This window comes from Camelus bactrianus, chromosome 16 (genome assembly GCF_048773025.1).
Source record: "Camelus bactrianus isolate YW-2024 breed Bactrian camel chromosome 16, ASM4877302v1, whole genome shotgun sequence".
Taxonomy (NCBI): domain Eukaryota; kingdom Metazoa; phylum Chordata; class Mammalia; order Artiodactyla; family Camelidae; genus Camelus; species Camelus bactrianus.
Window position 1 is genome coordinate 13,802,176 of NC_133554.1, and position 14,896 is coordinate 13,817,071.

Here is a 14,896-nt window from a genome sequence, read left to right on the forward strand (position 1 = left end):
TGGGTCCCTCTCTTCTTCTGCCCACAGCCACTGCCCTGGGGGCTTAGCAGGGGCCACTTTGCCCACCCACCCCGCTCTGGCCTTTGAAAACTCCGGAGGCCAGCAGGGGCCCAGGCCTGCAGAGTTGGGCCTCCGTTCATCTCAGCCAGCCCGGGAAGCAGAGAGGTCTCGTCTGAGGAGATGCAGATCCTCAGGGACGGTCAAAAATAACCCAGAAGGACAAGCCATGCTTGTCTGTGGGCGTACTGAGTTTTGCATCTGAAATCCAGTTGTGATAAAGCTGATGGTTTTGAAACATCCTCTTTAATTAATAAAAATGGAGGCTGTCTTAGCCTGAGGTTTCAGGCTTCGAAGTTCTCCTACGTCGAGAGCCTCAAATCTGACTTACTTGCGGAGCACTGAAATCCCGCTTTGGAGGCAGAAGAACCTAGAATCAAAATCTGACTGTACCCTGGATATTGTCATCCTGAGCACAATTTTTACTTCTCTCTACCTCAGTTGCTTGATCTGTAAAATGGGAATATTAGCACCAACCTCCTAGACATGAGGTGGCTGTGCCTGGCTCAAAATAGACACTCAACAAATGTTCGTTCTCTTGTCTTTCCTGATATCTGATCACAGAACTCATTATTTGGAATTGAGACTGTTCTGGAAAACCCAGTTTGTGGGCTTGCTTGTCCTGAGAGATACAGTTCCACAAAGTTTTTCCATTCAAGGAGTTGTTACGTTTCTGAGCAGGCTGTTTGTCTTGCAGTGTGTTCTGAACCTCTCCGTGGGAATCCTCTGGCTGTGTGTAAATTTCCTCTCCATCCTCAGAAGCAGGCAAAGCATACTAGAGGGAATACATTCATTGCAGTCTAGCTGCAGAATGAGTCTTCTCTTCCTATTTACAGAGGGAGAAATCTTGACTGTGTCACGTTTAAAGCAGAGGAGGAAAGGTTCTCTGGGATCCTGCCAGGGAAATACCAGAGTCAGCCTGACCTGGAAAGCTCTCCTGCTTGAGGCACCTCCAGGTCTGGTCTGAGTGTTGACCCTGTGGAAATTTTCCTTCCTGGGATCTGCAGTGATGACTGAATTCTTGGGCTCCCAGGCGAGAGGCAGGGCCCTGGTTCAGTGACCTCCTGGTGATGTGTGAGGGACTCAGACCTTCCCTGACAGCCATGAAAGGGTGTCTCCTAGGAATCTATGTCCTATTTATCCCACAGGATAGTGGGAGTGTGGGGGCGGGGCAGGGTGGGGACAAAGGTGACAGGTAAAGGGACTTGATGTAAAACTTGAGTTGCTCTTCTGGGCCTTTCTGATCTGATGTATGAAATTTGTACAGAGGTGGAATTGTTTCTGCCATTTTTCACACACAAGTTGGTGCACATTCCTGATAACGAATGAAAAATAAATATGCCAGCTGTACACAGGGATGGGTCAACATTGCGTGCGGACAGCCATGGCCACTGGAAGAAAAGTCAAGTACTCACCTGCCCCAGCTGAGTCAAGCACAGGGCTTGACAGGGGGACCAACTCAGCAATGGCAGGCCCTCCCCTCAAATGCGTCTCCCAGGCACCCTGTCCCGGCCCCAACACGAGTCCTTCTACAGAAGACGTTTCTTTCTCTCTCAGCTTTTTCTTAGCGTTTGTTGATTTGTTTTACGCTGATTGCAAAAATTATGAGAAACCTACAGAAAGGTTTAAAGTAACAGCAGAGTTCCATATAACCCAACAGCCCAGAGGCAACCATGGTTAATAACAACATTTTGTCATGAATTGTTTAAAATGTTTTTTTTAATGCTTTCTTTACATTGTTCAATAATACTAACTACGCAATTTTGTTTCACTTTTTTTTTCATTGAAGTATCATTGATTCACAATGTTTTATTTGTAGGGTAAAGTGATTCAGTGATTCAGAATATATATATATATATATATATATATATATATATATATATCCAGAATATATATATATATATTCTTTTTCAGATTCTTTTCCATTATAGGTTATTACAACTATACTGAATATAGTTCCCTGTGCTGTACAGTAGGTCCTTGTTGTTTATCTGTTTTATACATAGTAATGTGCATGTGTTAATCTCAAATAATTTAACATCATCTCTTAAAGAATTTCTCTTGTTACCAACATCATTTTTCATGACTGCCTAATATTCTACTGCCACAATGAAGTATAATTTACTTAACAAATACCCTATGGTAAGGCTGTATTAAGTGGCAATGTGCATCTTTATGCATGAAGTTTGTTGGCATCTTAGATTGTTTCCTTAGGTTAGATTTCTGGAAGTAGCACCCTAGGTCAGTAGTTGGGCACGTTTTTAAAAGGCTCTTTATACATATTGCCAAACTGCCCTTTAGACAGTTTACACCAGTAATATTCCCGTTAGCAACAGTCAATCTTAATTCATCCTTACCTGGGTCGAGTATGATTCTGCTTACTCATTGAAGAACTTAGAGGGCAGAAACGTCCTATCTGCATTTTTGCTGTGGGGAGATCAGGGGATGTGAGGCACCTGACCTCAGAGCTAAGAGGCCACCTCCCCTGCTCTCCTGTGCCCCCTGCAGTCATCCTCAGGGAAGCGGGGGACATATACCCGCTTAGATGCCATGCCTCCCCATCAAAGGCTCTTGCTGTGTAAGGACACAGAGCCACTCAGCTGTCATGAGGGAGTTACCCAGACTAGGAGCTGATGTGCCTGTTTCCCATCCAGCATCCTCCTTGAGCCACTTGTCTTCTGGCCTAGAGGTGTCCCCAGTCCCTTTCTTTCTTTTTTTTTTTTTTAATTGAAGTATAGTCAGTTACAGTGCATCCATTTCTGATGTACAGCATAATGTCCCAGTCATGCATATACATATATATATATTCATTTTCATATTATTTTTCATTAAAAGTTATATTACAAGATATTGAATATAGTTCCTGTGCTATACAGAAGAAATTTGTTTCCTATCTATGTTTATATATAGTAGTTAATATTTGCAAATCTTGAACTCCCAAATTTATCCCTTCCCACCCTCTTCCCCCCAGTAACCATAAAAAATATGGAGCACTTCATGAATTTGCATGTCATCCGTGCTCAGGGGCTACGCTAATCTTCTCTGTATTGTTCCAATTTTAGTATATGTACTGCCGAAGTGAGCACCCCAGACCCTTTCTAAGCCTTTCACAGAATCCCACTGCTCCTAAGAAGAGCCGCTTACAGAGCCCGGGGTGGCTGTCTAGGTTGGAGTGGCCCTGGGCAGTCTTACATGTCACTCTTTCATGTACTATCCAATCAGAGGCTTACAACAGCCCTAGAAGGCAAAAGTTCATTCCCCTGTTTACAGGTGTACTCTTTTCCTAGGACAGCCGTCACAAATTCCCACAAACGTGCTGACTTAAAACAACAGAAATTTATTCTCTTATATTTCTGGAGGCCAGAAATCAAGGTGTCAGGAGGACCACGCTCCCTCCAGAGTCCCTATGGGAGAATCCTTCCTTGCCCTTTCTACCCGAGACTCCCTTACAGGGTGGCTGCTTGATGATGAAAATGAAATGTGGCTCCCTTTGCCCTGGGAACCTCAAACACCATCTCACTGTTACTCTGTTAGCACGTTATTGTTAATTACGTTGCAACTATTCGTGAACCCCTTAAATGAGACTCACTCTTTTATTCCCCATGTGATAAGTGGGGAAATTAAGACCTAGAGTAACTAGAAAAGTTAACAAGAGAATTCCACTGATAACCTAGATGTCTGGATTTATAACCTACATTCTAAGCTTTGAAGTATGAGTTGCGATCGTATATTGCAATTGTGAATGTAGATGTCAAAATGACTGCTCTTTTTTAATGGCTTTTTTAGACTATTTTTTAAATTTATTAAACTATAGTTGACTTACAATATTGTGTTATTTTCAGGCATGTAACTTCAGATTCTTTTCCATTTAGGTTATTATAAGATTTTGAATATAGTTCCATGTGCCATACAGTAAAACCTTGTTTTTTTATCTATTTTGTGTATAGTGGTGTATATCTGTTAATCCCATACTCCTAATTTATCCCTTCCCTTCCCCTTTGGTAACCATAAGTTTGTTTTCTATGTCTGTGAGTCTGTTTCTGTTTTTTAAATCAGTTTGTTTGTATTTTTTTTATTCCACATATGAGTGATATCATATGGTATTTGTCCTTCTCTGCCTGCCTGACTTCATTTGGTATGATAATCCCTATGTCCATCCATGTGGCTGCAAATGTCCATATTAACTGAAAATAGAGTTACCATTTGCTCCAGCAATCCCACTCCTGGGCACACATCCAGAAAAGATGAAAACTCTAATTCGAAAAGATACGTGCACCCCAATGTTCATAGCAGCACAATTCACCACAGCCAAGACACAGAAGAAACCTAAATGGCCATCGACAGACAAAGAAGATGTGGTTTTTGTATATGTACGATGGTATATTACTCAGCCGTGACTATTTTAAGTTGCAAAGAAATTCTTGGTGTCTCAATTACTGTTGAACTCCTCTTCCCTGGCTCAGGTGCTTTTGGCACGTTGGCCACACATGGCAGTCTGCGCATGGGCCTCTGATGAACAATGAGTAATCCCTTCCCACTAGCGGCCTGTGAGGACAGATGTGCACGACATCCCCACATCTGGCTGTCCAGCACCTCCTGGCTGGCCAGCGTTAGCTGAGGAGTTTCTCTACTTTGCTGTTCCCTTTCCTTTCTCTCGCTAACTTCACTTCTGAACTGGAGCAGTAGATCCTTTAAAAATGAACTAACCCCAAGGGGTGGGGAGTATAGCTCAGTGGGAAAGCACGTGTTTAGCATGCATGAGGTCCTGGGTTCAATCCCCAGCACCTCCATTTAAAAAAAAAAAAAAGTGGAAAAAAATGACCTAACCCCAAAGTCTAAATGCCTAAAGCCAAATGGATGAATATGGAACAAACATGGCACACGGCCACAAGACTGGTGAGCATTAGATGAGTCACAAAAGGTTGCTGGGGTCTAGGCCCCTTTGCTCTGTGCTACGTCTGTGGATGTGGGGTTATGGTTATTTTGGGAACCACCCTAAAGGATTGTAGAGAAAGGAGGTCCCCCACAGCGCCAGTCTCGAGCTGGGTTTGGTGAGCCAGCTTGGACAGCAGGCAAGGAGACTCTCCAACGGCCGTTCCTTAGTTATCATCGATGTCATTGTCATCACGCACTCTCACCCAGAAGGGCTTATGTCCCGAAGAGCATTGTTTAATGACAAGTTTTGCACTTGGTACCTGACCTCCCTGGTGGCTGGAAATCTGATCAACAGGCTCCCATCAAAGTCCAAACCCTGGGCTGACAGTAATAGATGCAAAGCGGGGGCTGAGCCACAGTCTCGTGAATAGCGAGGATGTGATTAGACACTATCAGCTCAGGGGACCATCCCACCTCCCCTGGGCCGCCTCCGCCCCCTGGGCTCCCGTGCCCCTCGACAGTGGTGTACAAAAGACAGAGCACGTGTCCCCTAGCCTCCCCTCGAGCTGGCTGGCTCACCAGCTGTCACGGCATGCCTCTAATGGGTTTGTGAAACCCAAGAACCTGACCCATTTCTCCTCTGGGGAGAGGGTAAAGCTGGATGCCAAGCCAGGAAGCAGGATTTGGGACACTCACCTGGATGAGGCTGGCTCTCGGTGCCATTCAAGGCAGGTTGTTTTGGTTCTTCCAGTTCCCAGAATCTCAATGCTAAAATCAGTGCACAGACAGCAGGAGGGTGATACTGTGACACGGTTTCCTGCTCACTTACAATCTTCTTCCTTCCTCTCATTTAATTTTAGCTCCTTCTCCTGCCTAGCGCAATCTCTTTCCTCCCAATCCTGGCCCCACATATTTAGGCTCTGGGAACCCTCCCCCGCAAAAGGGTGTTGACTCCAGAGTGACTGTCAAATTTCTCAATGATCATAAGCAGTCAATAAACATGTTTTAAGCAATCGCAATGCACCAAGTCCAGTGCTTATTACAGACTTATGGGTTATGGAGGAATCCACGCCCTCAAGGAGCTTCTAAACCAGGTTGAAGAGCAGATCATGAGAATAATATAAGGCAGTGCGGGAAGAACACAGGGGACCGATCTAGTTAACCTGGGATCCAGGGATGGGCTTCGGAGGCATCCATCAACACCCTGAAATGGCTTCCATCATTTAATGTAGGCAGACACATTTTGAGGGGTAAGTTTATAGCTTTCATCAGCTTCACCCCAAAAGGTAAAGAACCTTTTGTACAGTCAGACTGTGGACGAGTGCTCACTCTAACTTAGTCACTCAAGATTTCATTGAGCAAATGAGACTTGAACTGCATCTTAGAAAATATATTCGGAGAATCGCAGGGTGGTAGGCGGCCCTGAAGGAAGAGGTTCCCAGGAGGCATCCGGGGAAGACTGTTACACTTAGAACCAGTGACCTGAAGTTGCCTCACTTCTCTCAGTCTCAGTATAATATGAATCTGTAATAAAAAATGGTGATAATTGCTGCTTCCCAGAGTTTTGGAAGAGCCATGAGCATTTTTTTTTTTTTGGCTCACTTTGTATCCCTACCCCTTAGCACAGTGCTTGACTCATATCACAGTGGACAGTAATCAATATTTGATGAATGTGGGAGTTAAATAATAAACGTGAGAGGGCTGGGTAAACAGCGGAGCATTGCTTCAGCAAAAGATCGTTGTAGCTAAGTACATATATTTCGTCTTTGCAAACAGCCTGCCGTAAGTGTCTTCTCCCCCTTGAAAGTGACCCTTTCCCCCGTAATGGGGCTCAGAGGGCCAGCCCATCTGACGGAGTGTCTCTGGGCTGGCCAGATGAATGATAGCCGTGCCGACCATGCTGACAAGATGTGCAGTTTGCCTCAGAGCCCAGAGGTGACCTCACTCTCCAGGGGCTTGGCCTCTAACCCCAGCCCCTGCTGACACACACACACCTGCAGCCATGCTCTCACGCTGGGACCAGGAGAGCCCGTGTGCACCTAGGCTGCCCTCGTCTGTCCTCGTCTGTCCTGGTGGGGCTGGAAGGGCAGGATGGGACGGGGGCATTGCCAAGCCTCTGCTGGGACTCCTTGAAGCACTAGGAGCTGGACCACTGATTGTATCTCCTCTGGGACCTCTCAGGACACTAGAAACAATCGAATGTTCCTTTTCTGAGCACCTTTCATATCCCCACTCTCCTACCCACAACGTTCTTGCGGTGCCCACACTAAGGGAGAACAGACTAGACCTTCTATCACCCTTTTTCTCTCCTGTGTGCCACCAACAGACAGCATGGCTCATCAGCGTTCCCAAGAAACTCTAGGAAACTTGGGCTGGTGGGGGAGTGGGGAAGACTTTGGAAAGGCGGTGGTGGAAGGTGACAGGAGTTCTCAGAACCAGTTAGGAAGGACAGAGGTGACTTCTCCCCGGAACGGTTCTCCGCTGCGGGTGCAGCTGAGGGAGGCAGCGTGAGAGCTGAGGGGATGAGCTCCAAGCTAAGAACTAGGAGCCTGTGTTCCAGATCTGTCACTGAGAGACTCTGAGCATGCCACTTAATCTCTCTGAGCTTCCAGCTCCTCTCCCATGAATTGCAGTTGGTCCCTCTGGGCCTCTCAGGACCATTGTGATAGTCAAAGTTTATGACGATGCTTCAAGTGGTATAAAGCTCTACACATTTGTTATTCTTAACGTGTACACGGGCACGGTCCTTATGCGCCAGGCACGCCCTGGGTGCCAGCTGCTTTTAATTTATCTCAGGCCATCCTCACAACACCCCTATAAGACTGTGTTGTTTTTCTGTTTGTACGGCTGAGGAATCGGAGACTCAGAACGGTAAAGAGCTTGCTCAGAGCGAACACACGTGCAGCTAATGTGTCGGAGCCTCTATTTCTGTTTCCTTTCTCCCCTATAACACTAGCCCGTGATCCTTTTCTTCCATACACTGTCGCTTGTCCCTTAAAATATGATGCATTCCTCTGGACTTTATCATCTCTCGTGGACCAGGCCTCTTACCTACACCCTCTTGCTTTAACATCTTGCTGGAGTGTTTTGTTTTCCTTCTGATTTTCCTTCTGATACCCACTGTGGCCCTGAGATCAGCTTACCTGCCCTGACCCCTAAACACAGGATGTATAAACCTGGCTGAGCACCTTTCTGGAGGCAGCCTCCTGCTCTCGTGAAGCAAGGAAAGGAAAGATCATTTCCTTCCCTTCCCCAGGCTCTGAGACATCCCTGTCCACAGACAAAGCTGCCGCCCTGGCCCTGAGCGCGCGGGGAGGAAGCGTGCGCACGTTTTATCATGAATCCTCTCTTCTGGAAATTACTAAGCCTAGACTTCCCAGGCAGACCTTCCAGAGAAGCAGGGGTGCTGTAGCTCTGGAAAGTCAACTCGGATCGGGGCAGCTCAGGAGGAGAGCTCAGACTACTGGCAGGACCCTCGCTCAGTCTCTTCCCTCCTTTGAGACCGGACAGAGAGTTAGCTCCACTTCAGAGATGGGAAAAGGAGATGGAGGCACTTACTTGCATCTCTCAGTGGGTGGGTAGGGGAATCAAAAGCTCAGCTCTGAGCGGGTAGAGTAGAGCTCAGTGGTAGAGTGTGTGCCTCGCATGCACAAGGTCCTGGGTTCAATCCCCAGCACCGCCATTAAATAAATAGATGAATGAACCTAATTACCTACCCCCCCCAAAAAAAAGATAAATAGATAATTTTTTTTTTAAAGCGAAAAACCTAAGCTCATGTCACCAGTGCCTCTGTGTCCTTGGGGACTGGGCACCTCCGAGTTGTTGCCAGTGCTGGTTGAGTGTGGGCTCCGAGGCAAGACTAAACGCCCAGGCCCAGGGAGGGCTGCCCCTTAGAGCTCCCCACCTGCACTGCCCAGCGCCCGGCCCCCTGGGCCCACCTCCTGACCCCACCTGATGCAGGGAGATGGTGATATAAGGCAGCTCTCTGTTCCTGGGCCCTACCTGACAAGCTGATCCCCCGCAAGCCACTCTCAGGGTGGGCCTCTTCTTGGGGAGACGCATTTATAGACGCTGCCCATTCCCCCAGCACCGGGAGTCTACCCTACAATTAGGCAAGAGATAAATCAAAGCCAAACTTGGCTGATGACATTCAGGAGCCAGGACTGACCCTTGCCACACATAGAAATCCCAGCAGGCCGGCCGAGGGCCTTTTGTCTGGTCAGGAGAGCCCGGGATTATCTGGCCCTCTTTGCTGATGTATGGAGTCACCGGCTGTCAGAGTGTTTACTAACGGTTATCACCTCGGTGCTTTGGCCATTATCAGAGGCAGGGCCGCCTGCCGGGGCCGGGGCTCGCACCCTCTCTATTACCACCTGTCATTGGCAGAGAGTGTGCGCTGACGCTGCCCAGTCCTGACTGCCGAGGGAAGATAGTTTCTGACGGCTGATCAAAGAGGAGAAGCGAGGCCTGATAAAAGGAGTGTGTGTTGGTGTACTTTTAACTTTGGGAAACGTTGGCATTTGCATTTTTTTCCCCCATCTTCCTGGTGCTGGCAGGAACCAAGCCCAATAAATGCAGTGGATTCGGTTACCTAATCGCTGGGGAAATGGTATGTGCTTAAAGCAACAGAGCATGACGATAATCGCCTTCCAAGAGAGGGTGGATGAAATAAGCTTTCACAGAAGACTTGCTATATAATAAAGTAGAATAATTTAAATTTAGTCTTTGAAGCGATCTTGCATGTAAAATCTAATCTTGGCGTTCAGCGGAGCTCCATGTACTTTCTGGAGTTGGAGAGAAGCTCCAGATTGAGGAGAGATCTTCATTGAAGATGCTGTCACCCACGTCTATTGCTGCCATCCCCAGGATGGTGCCCCAGTGGTGCGCATGTCCTTGGGCCTCTGGGAGACTGTACGTGGTAGAATAGAAATAGTTCTTGACTGAGCCGTCAGAAGATCTGAGTTCTTGAACCAAGTCTGCCACAAACTTGCTGTTGGATCTTGGGACTTAACTTTTTTGAACTTCAGATGTAAAATGAGATTTGGTATAGGTGATAGGACATAGTGTCTTAGAAGGCTTTTGTGTGTTAAGTGTATGTAACCCCTTTTTAATATGAATCTTTGGGTGAAGCCTTATTGTATCAAACAGAGAAAAAAAGAGGGGTTTAGGATGAACTTGGAAAAGAAGTTCCCTGCCCTTGACCTAGTTCCTGAAGCAGTCTCTGAAGACTTCAGAGAAACCCTGTAGTGCCTCTGAAAACAGCTGAATAAACCACTAGCCCATGACGTGGATGTGGAGGTCTACACACTCTGATCCAGTGGCACGAGCTGTTTCGCTCTGCCCTGCGCATACGGTGTCCCCTCCTTCATCCACCCTGTGGAAGAGCTGACATGGACCCCGGGCGGGGCGGGGAGTTGGTGGGGAGCAGACATAGGGAACCGACTGCTCTCTGCAAGGTGGACTCAGCATCGGATGTCCCCTGTGTGCTGCAGGTACCTTTGACCGGAGCGTGACCCTGCTGGAGGTGTGTGGGAGCTGGCCCGAGGGCTTTGGGCTGCGACACATGTCCTCCATGGAGCACACGGAAGAGGGCCTGCGGGAGCGGCTGGCCGATGCCATGGCCGAGTCACCGAGCCGGGACGTTGTGGGATCCGGGACAGGTACAGGTAGCCTCACGCTTCTAGCCTGACTTGGTAGTGACTGGCAACTGTTGGTGTGGAGCTTCTCTGGCGGGAGAGGCTGTATGTTTGTTTTAACTGTTTGTTTTTTTTTTAATTACCACTCTGATTGCCATCATGCTGGAAGCTTCTGGTATTGGGAAGCCCAGTGTGGAAGGGAGTTCCCAGGGGAACTCACCCCTCCTACATGGAACAGTGCATACAGAAATGCTGTGGTTACACAACTGTGTTGTATAAGTGGTTTCCAGAAGGACACCTTCTCCCAGGGAAGGGACACCTTGGTGTCCCTAAGGTTTTCAGCAGCCCTTGGGCACCAAGTGCTGAGGCAGCACACCTCTGCTGTGCTGGAGCATCAGTGAGCCCTGCCAACCTGGGAGAGAGCAAGTGGGAAGCAGGCAGGGCTGGTGTGACCCCCTAGACAACTTTGTCTTATGCTGCCTTTTGCCTTTGCACTCTTGCCTCTGAGAGGGACCAGCAACTGGGGCCTGGGGTGGCTTCTCGCATCCATAGAGCAGTCAGGGACATCCTTAGATGATGGGTGAGCCTGGCCCCAGGCAAGCAGGTGTACACACACACAAGTGCGCGCATGCAATTACCATCCCGCCATCTCCACACAATTACAGTGCAGCCTGCCTCTCCTTTTTTCCAAAGCACCCCCGTATTCCAGATATCTGTACTGTTAGTGATGGCTCTAGTCCGGCTTTTATGCCTGAGGATGACTGCTCCACAGGCCTCTTCCCAGTTTTCTGAGGTCAGCGGGAACTCTGTAGGGGGTGCACCAGATCCTGGCTGCAGGCTCTCCCACTCTTGCCTGCCTGAATCCTCACAAGACTATGATTCTTTCTCGTGAACTTCTCCATCCCTGTTCCAGGTGTCTACCTGGAGACAGGATCCAGGGAGGAGAAACTTTCAACAACCCTGGGGCAGGAATCAGGACCAGCACCACTTAGAGTCGAAGCATTTTTGGCAGGGCTGGAAATGCCTGACGTTATCACATGGTCCCAATTCCCTGCAGATCCTCGGGGTCTTTTAGATATTTGGGTTTAGCCCTTAAGCTTTTCCCTCTCTTCTTCCCTATCCCGTTCAGTTCCTCTGTTCCTGCACTAAGAGGATAGAGACAGATTGTCCTCATCTCTATATCCCCAGCCCTAGCTTTGTGCCTGCCCACGGTGCTTGTGTGATAATTGGCAAAGGAACAGAATGGATGCGAGAGGGAGAGGAGGAGTTGGCTAGAGATAGAGAGGTGCCTGATCCGGCCATGGAGGCGGCCGTCTCTGAGGACCAGCCCCCTTCCATGGCCCCTTCTTCCCTAGAAGGGAAAGAGGTGTGGGCTTTGGAAGCTGCAGTAAGCTGCGTCCCACTCCCTCGACTCCCACGTGCACAGAGATGTGTGCACCACCTCTCAACCCCCATCATAAAGCCCCCTGATTGTGGACGGCAGGTCATCATGCCGTGGAGATGCGGAACAAGCAGCTCTGCCCTTTACTGGGGCTTCAACCTCATTGTGCTGGGAAGCTTGCTGAAGGGAGAAAAGCTTTTCCCTTGCTGAACCTCGCTCATAGCACAGCCTTTCCCCTGCATCTCTGGGACCCCTGGCCGGCCCCAGCTCACATGAACCAGACTGGTAGCACCAGATTCACTCCCCAGGAGCTGCCCTTCCAGGGGCTAGAGCAGCTCTGGGTCTGCTCTCCTCTCCAGCCGCCTTCCTCGGAAGCCACTTAGAGCCCCTCTGTGTCATCCAGCAGGCAGATTGGCAAGTGCATTCAGGCACGGCTGGGGAACCTCGGTCTGGCACAGACCCTTAGTAACCTGAGCAAAGCTGGCAGCCGTTCATCTGCAGGGCAGCTGAGGGATTCAGGAGAGTCTTTGTGGCCTTAAGCAGGTTCATGAAATTTAAAAAGAGAGAGAGAGAGAGAGAGGAAATTAAAACTGCATGACCTACAGGTCAGAAAATAGGAGGTGCCCTTTTTGAGCAGAAGGATTTCATTTTCCTCCCCAAACTGTCAGCAAATGGCATTCATCTGGTTTTCTTTGACCAAATTAAATCTATCAATCTATCTATATATGTGTATGTGTGCATATATATATATGTATATATATAAAAAATTTTTTTAAGTGCCTCAATTTTAAAGGCCAGTAAGTAAAGCAGATATTGTGGAAGTTAATCTGTTCCCCTCTGCCATGGCTGAAAATCACTTTTCACATTTTGCAACTCCAGATAAAGTATCAGCCTGCTAGTGCAGCCCAGGACCTTGAAAGGGCAGCTTGGCACACCCACTCCAGAGTCAGCCTGCTGCCCAGAGAGAGCCAGAGAAACACAGTGCGAGGGGGCTGAGAATTTCCCGCAAGTCACCCTTTGCTCAGAGCTGCCTCTCAGTTCCTCTCTCTTTCCACAAACCTGCTTCTCGGGTAGGGTGACATCAAATATGTGCTTCTGTTGGGTACTCTGAGGCTCCAGAGATGCTCGGTCCCTGTAATGCCTTCCAGCCAGCTCCTTGTTTAGTATAGCACCAGGGCTGGTGGCCTCTTCATCAAGGGATGAACGGAGCACGGTGTGACCCGTCACACCGAAGCCCATACGTGCTTCACCGTTAACAGCTAGTATCTAGCACTGATGTGCTGGTAAATGTTTATAACAACCAGCTCTCCAAAGGGAAGTGGGAAAGCCAGCCCTGATCAATAGCATTTGGGCATGTCCGTAGTATAAAAACTCCCATTATGGCCAATTTCAAGCTATCAACAGGATGTCAGTCACCTAGAAGAATTCCTGAAAATGTAACAGTCAGCCAGCTCCAGTGCCCCACTGATAAGCTGTACCATATTGCAAAAGCACACTTCCCAAAAGTAGAGCCAAACCTTTCAAAACCTTACTATCCCAAGAGTGGCCTGTGGACCAGCGGCACCATCCTGAAAGGGTGCTGATGAGAGATGCGGAATCTCTGGCCCCTCCTAGCCCTACTGAGTCGGCACCTGATTTTTAACAAGATCCCTATGCACATTAAAGTTCGAGAAGGTCTGTTTTAAAACATGGCTAACCTATATTTTAAAAAGTGGAGGGAGAGTATAACTCAGTGGTAGAGCATGTGCTTAGCATGCATGAGGTCCTGGGTTCAATTTCCCAATACCTCCGTTAAAAAAAAAAAAAAAAAAGGTAGGGGGAGGGTGTTGCTCAAGCGGTAGAGTGCATGTGTAACATGCACAAGGTCCTGGGTTCAATCCCCAGTACCTCCTCTAAAAATAAATAATAAAACCTAATTACCTCCCCCCTGCCAAATATAATAATAAAAGAATACAATAAGAGATAAATAAAATTTATTTTTAGGAAAGATAAATAAATAAACCTATTTACCTCCCACCTCAAAAAATATTTTTAAAAATTAAATTAAATTAAAAAAAAAAATAAAACACTGTGAATCTATGATGCAGGTGTTAGTTTGGTCCCCACCATGGCTGCTGACCAGTTAGTCTAATTAGATCACGTGTGTGATTTGCAAGTCCAGCTCTAAAATAACTGAGTGAATTGCTTTCTTTCTAATATCATCACACCTCTTGCCCCATTGCCTTTCCATTGTCCCCATCCAGCAAAACTCCAAAGTGAGGTCAAGCCAATCCTACTCGTACACTTAAGTGGCTGAAGAAAAGTCATAAATTGTTCAGATCAGCGCCTCTACGAATTTATGGTCTCTACTCTCCAGGGAGCCCCAGCAGTCTTTCTGCGTTCTCCTCGTGCCCCTTTTTCCTGTTCTCAGTTTGTACACCTCTTTTGCGGCAGAACCCGGTGCCTAGAACAGTGTCCGGCACATAGTGGGTGTCCGGCGCCTGCTGGATAAATGGATTCTGCATTTAAGCTGGATCTTACCCCATTTCACTGCCGTGGCTTCTGGCCTGTTTCCATTCTCTTAGAGATTTCCTAGATCTCTGGTCCTCTGAGAGTTTGTGTTGTATTTTTTTTCATATTATTGCTATTTATTTAGCATGAATTAGTAGGATAGTCCACCCACCATCTTGAAATCAGTCTTTCCTTCTTCCTGGACACTATTTCAAATTTCTCGTTCCCCTCAAATCTCTTATCCCATCATTTTATCTCTTACCCTCAGAAAATTGTAGTCAGCATTTGAGAAATCCCTGGACTTGCTGCACTCAGGGCCTGAACGTCCCTGTAACAAGCTTCCCCTTTCCTCCTGCCCAGAGGAGGGGCAGTCCCTGCCCAACGATGACAGCACCCCATTCTCCACAGAGAGGCCACTGGGTGTTCCCTTGGCCCCAGTGCTGGCCTGAGCGCCAGG

At 47.8% G+C, this 14,896-nt stretch overlaps 2 protein-coding genes and 2 non-coding genes across 25 annotated transcripts in view; 2 read left to right on the top strand and 2 right to left on the bottom strand.

The window, feature by feature from the left end:
* The window catches only part of BCAS3 (BCAS3 microtubule associated cell migration factor), a 482,829-nt gene that overhangs the window by 449,197 nt on the left and 18,736 nt on the right, over positions 1-14,896 (top strand). For 11 of the 21 annotated variants that reach the window (XM_074342662.1, XM_074342660.1, XM_074342670.1 and 8 more), the window contains one exon: positions 10,425-10,592. In XM_074342662.1, coding sequence (XP_074198763.1) covers positions 10,425-10,592 — 168 coding nt within the window. Of the gene's footprint in view, positions 1-10,424; positions 10,599-14,896 lie in introns of those variants that run through there. The other 10 variants (XM_074342661.1, XM_074342657.1, XM_074342669.1 and 7 more) reach the window with 2 other exon arrangements.
* The window catches only part of LOC123615655 (uncharacterized), a 44,387-nt gene that overhangs the window by 3,716 nt on the left and 25,775 nt on the right, over positions 1-14,896 (bottom strand). The gene's annotated exons all lie outside the window — the stretch shown is intronic.
* Positions 3,037-3,143, bottom strand: LOC123615679 (U6 spliceosomal RNA). The gene has a single exon (XR_006723361.1). It is a non-coding gene; the product is annotated as a U6 spliceosomal RNA (small nuclear RNA).
* On the top strand, positions 8,541-8,614 carry TRNAA-CGC (transfer RNA alanine (anticodon CGC)). The gene has a single exon. It is a non-coding gene; the product is annotated as a tRNA-Ala (tRNA).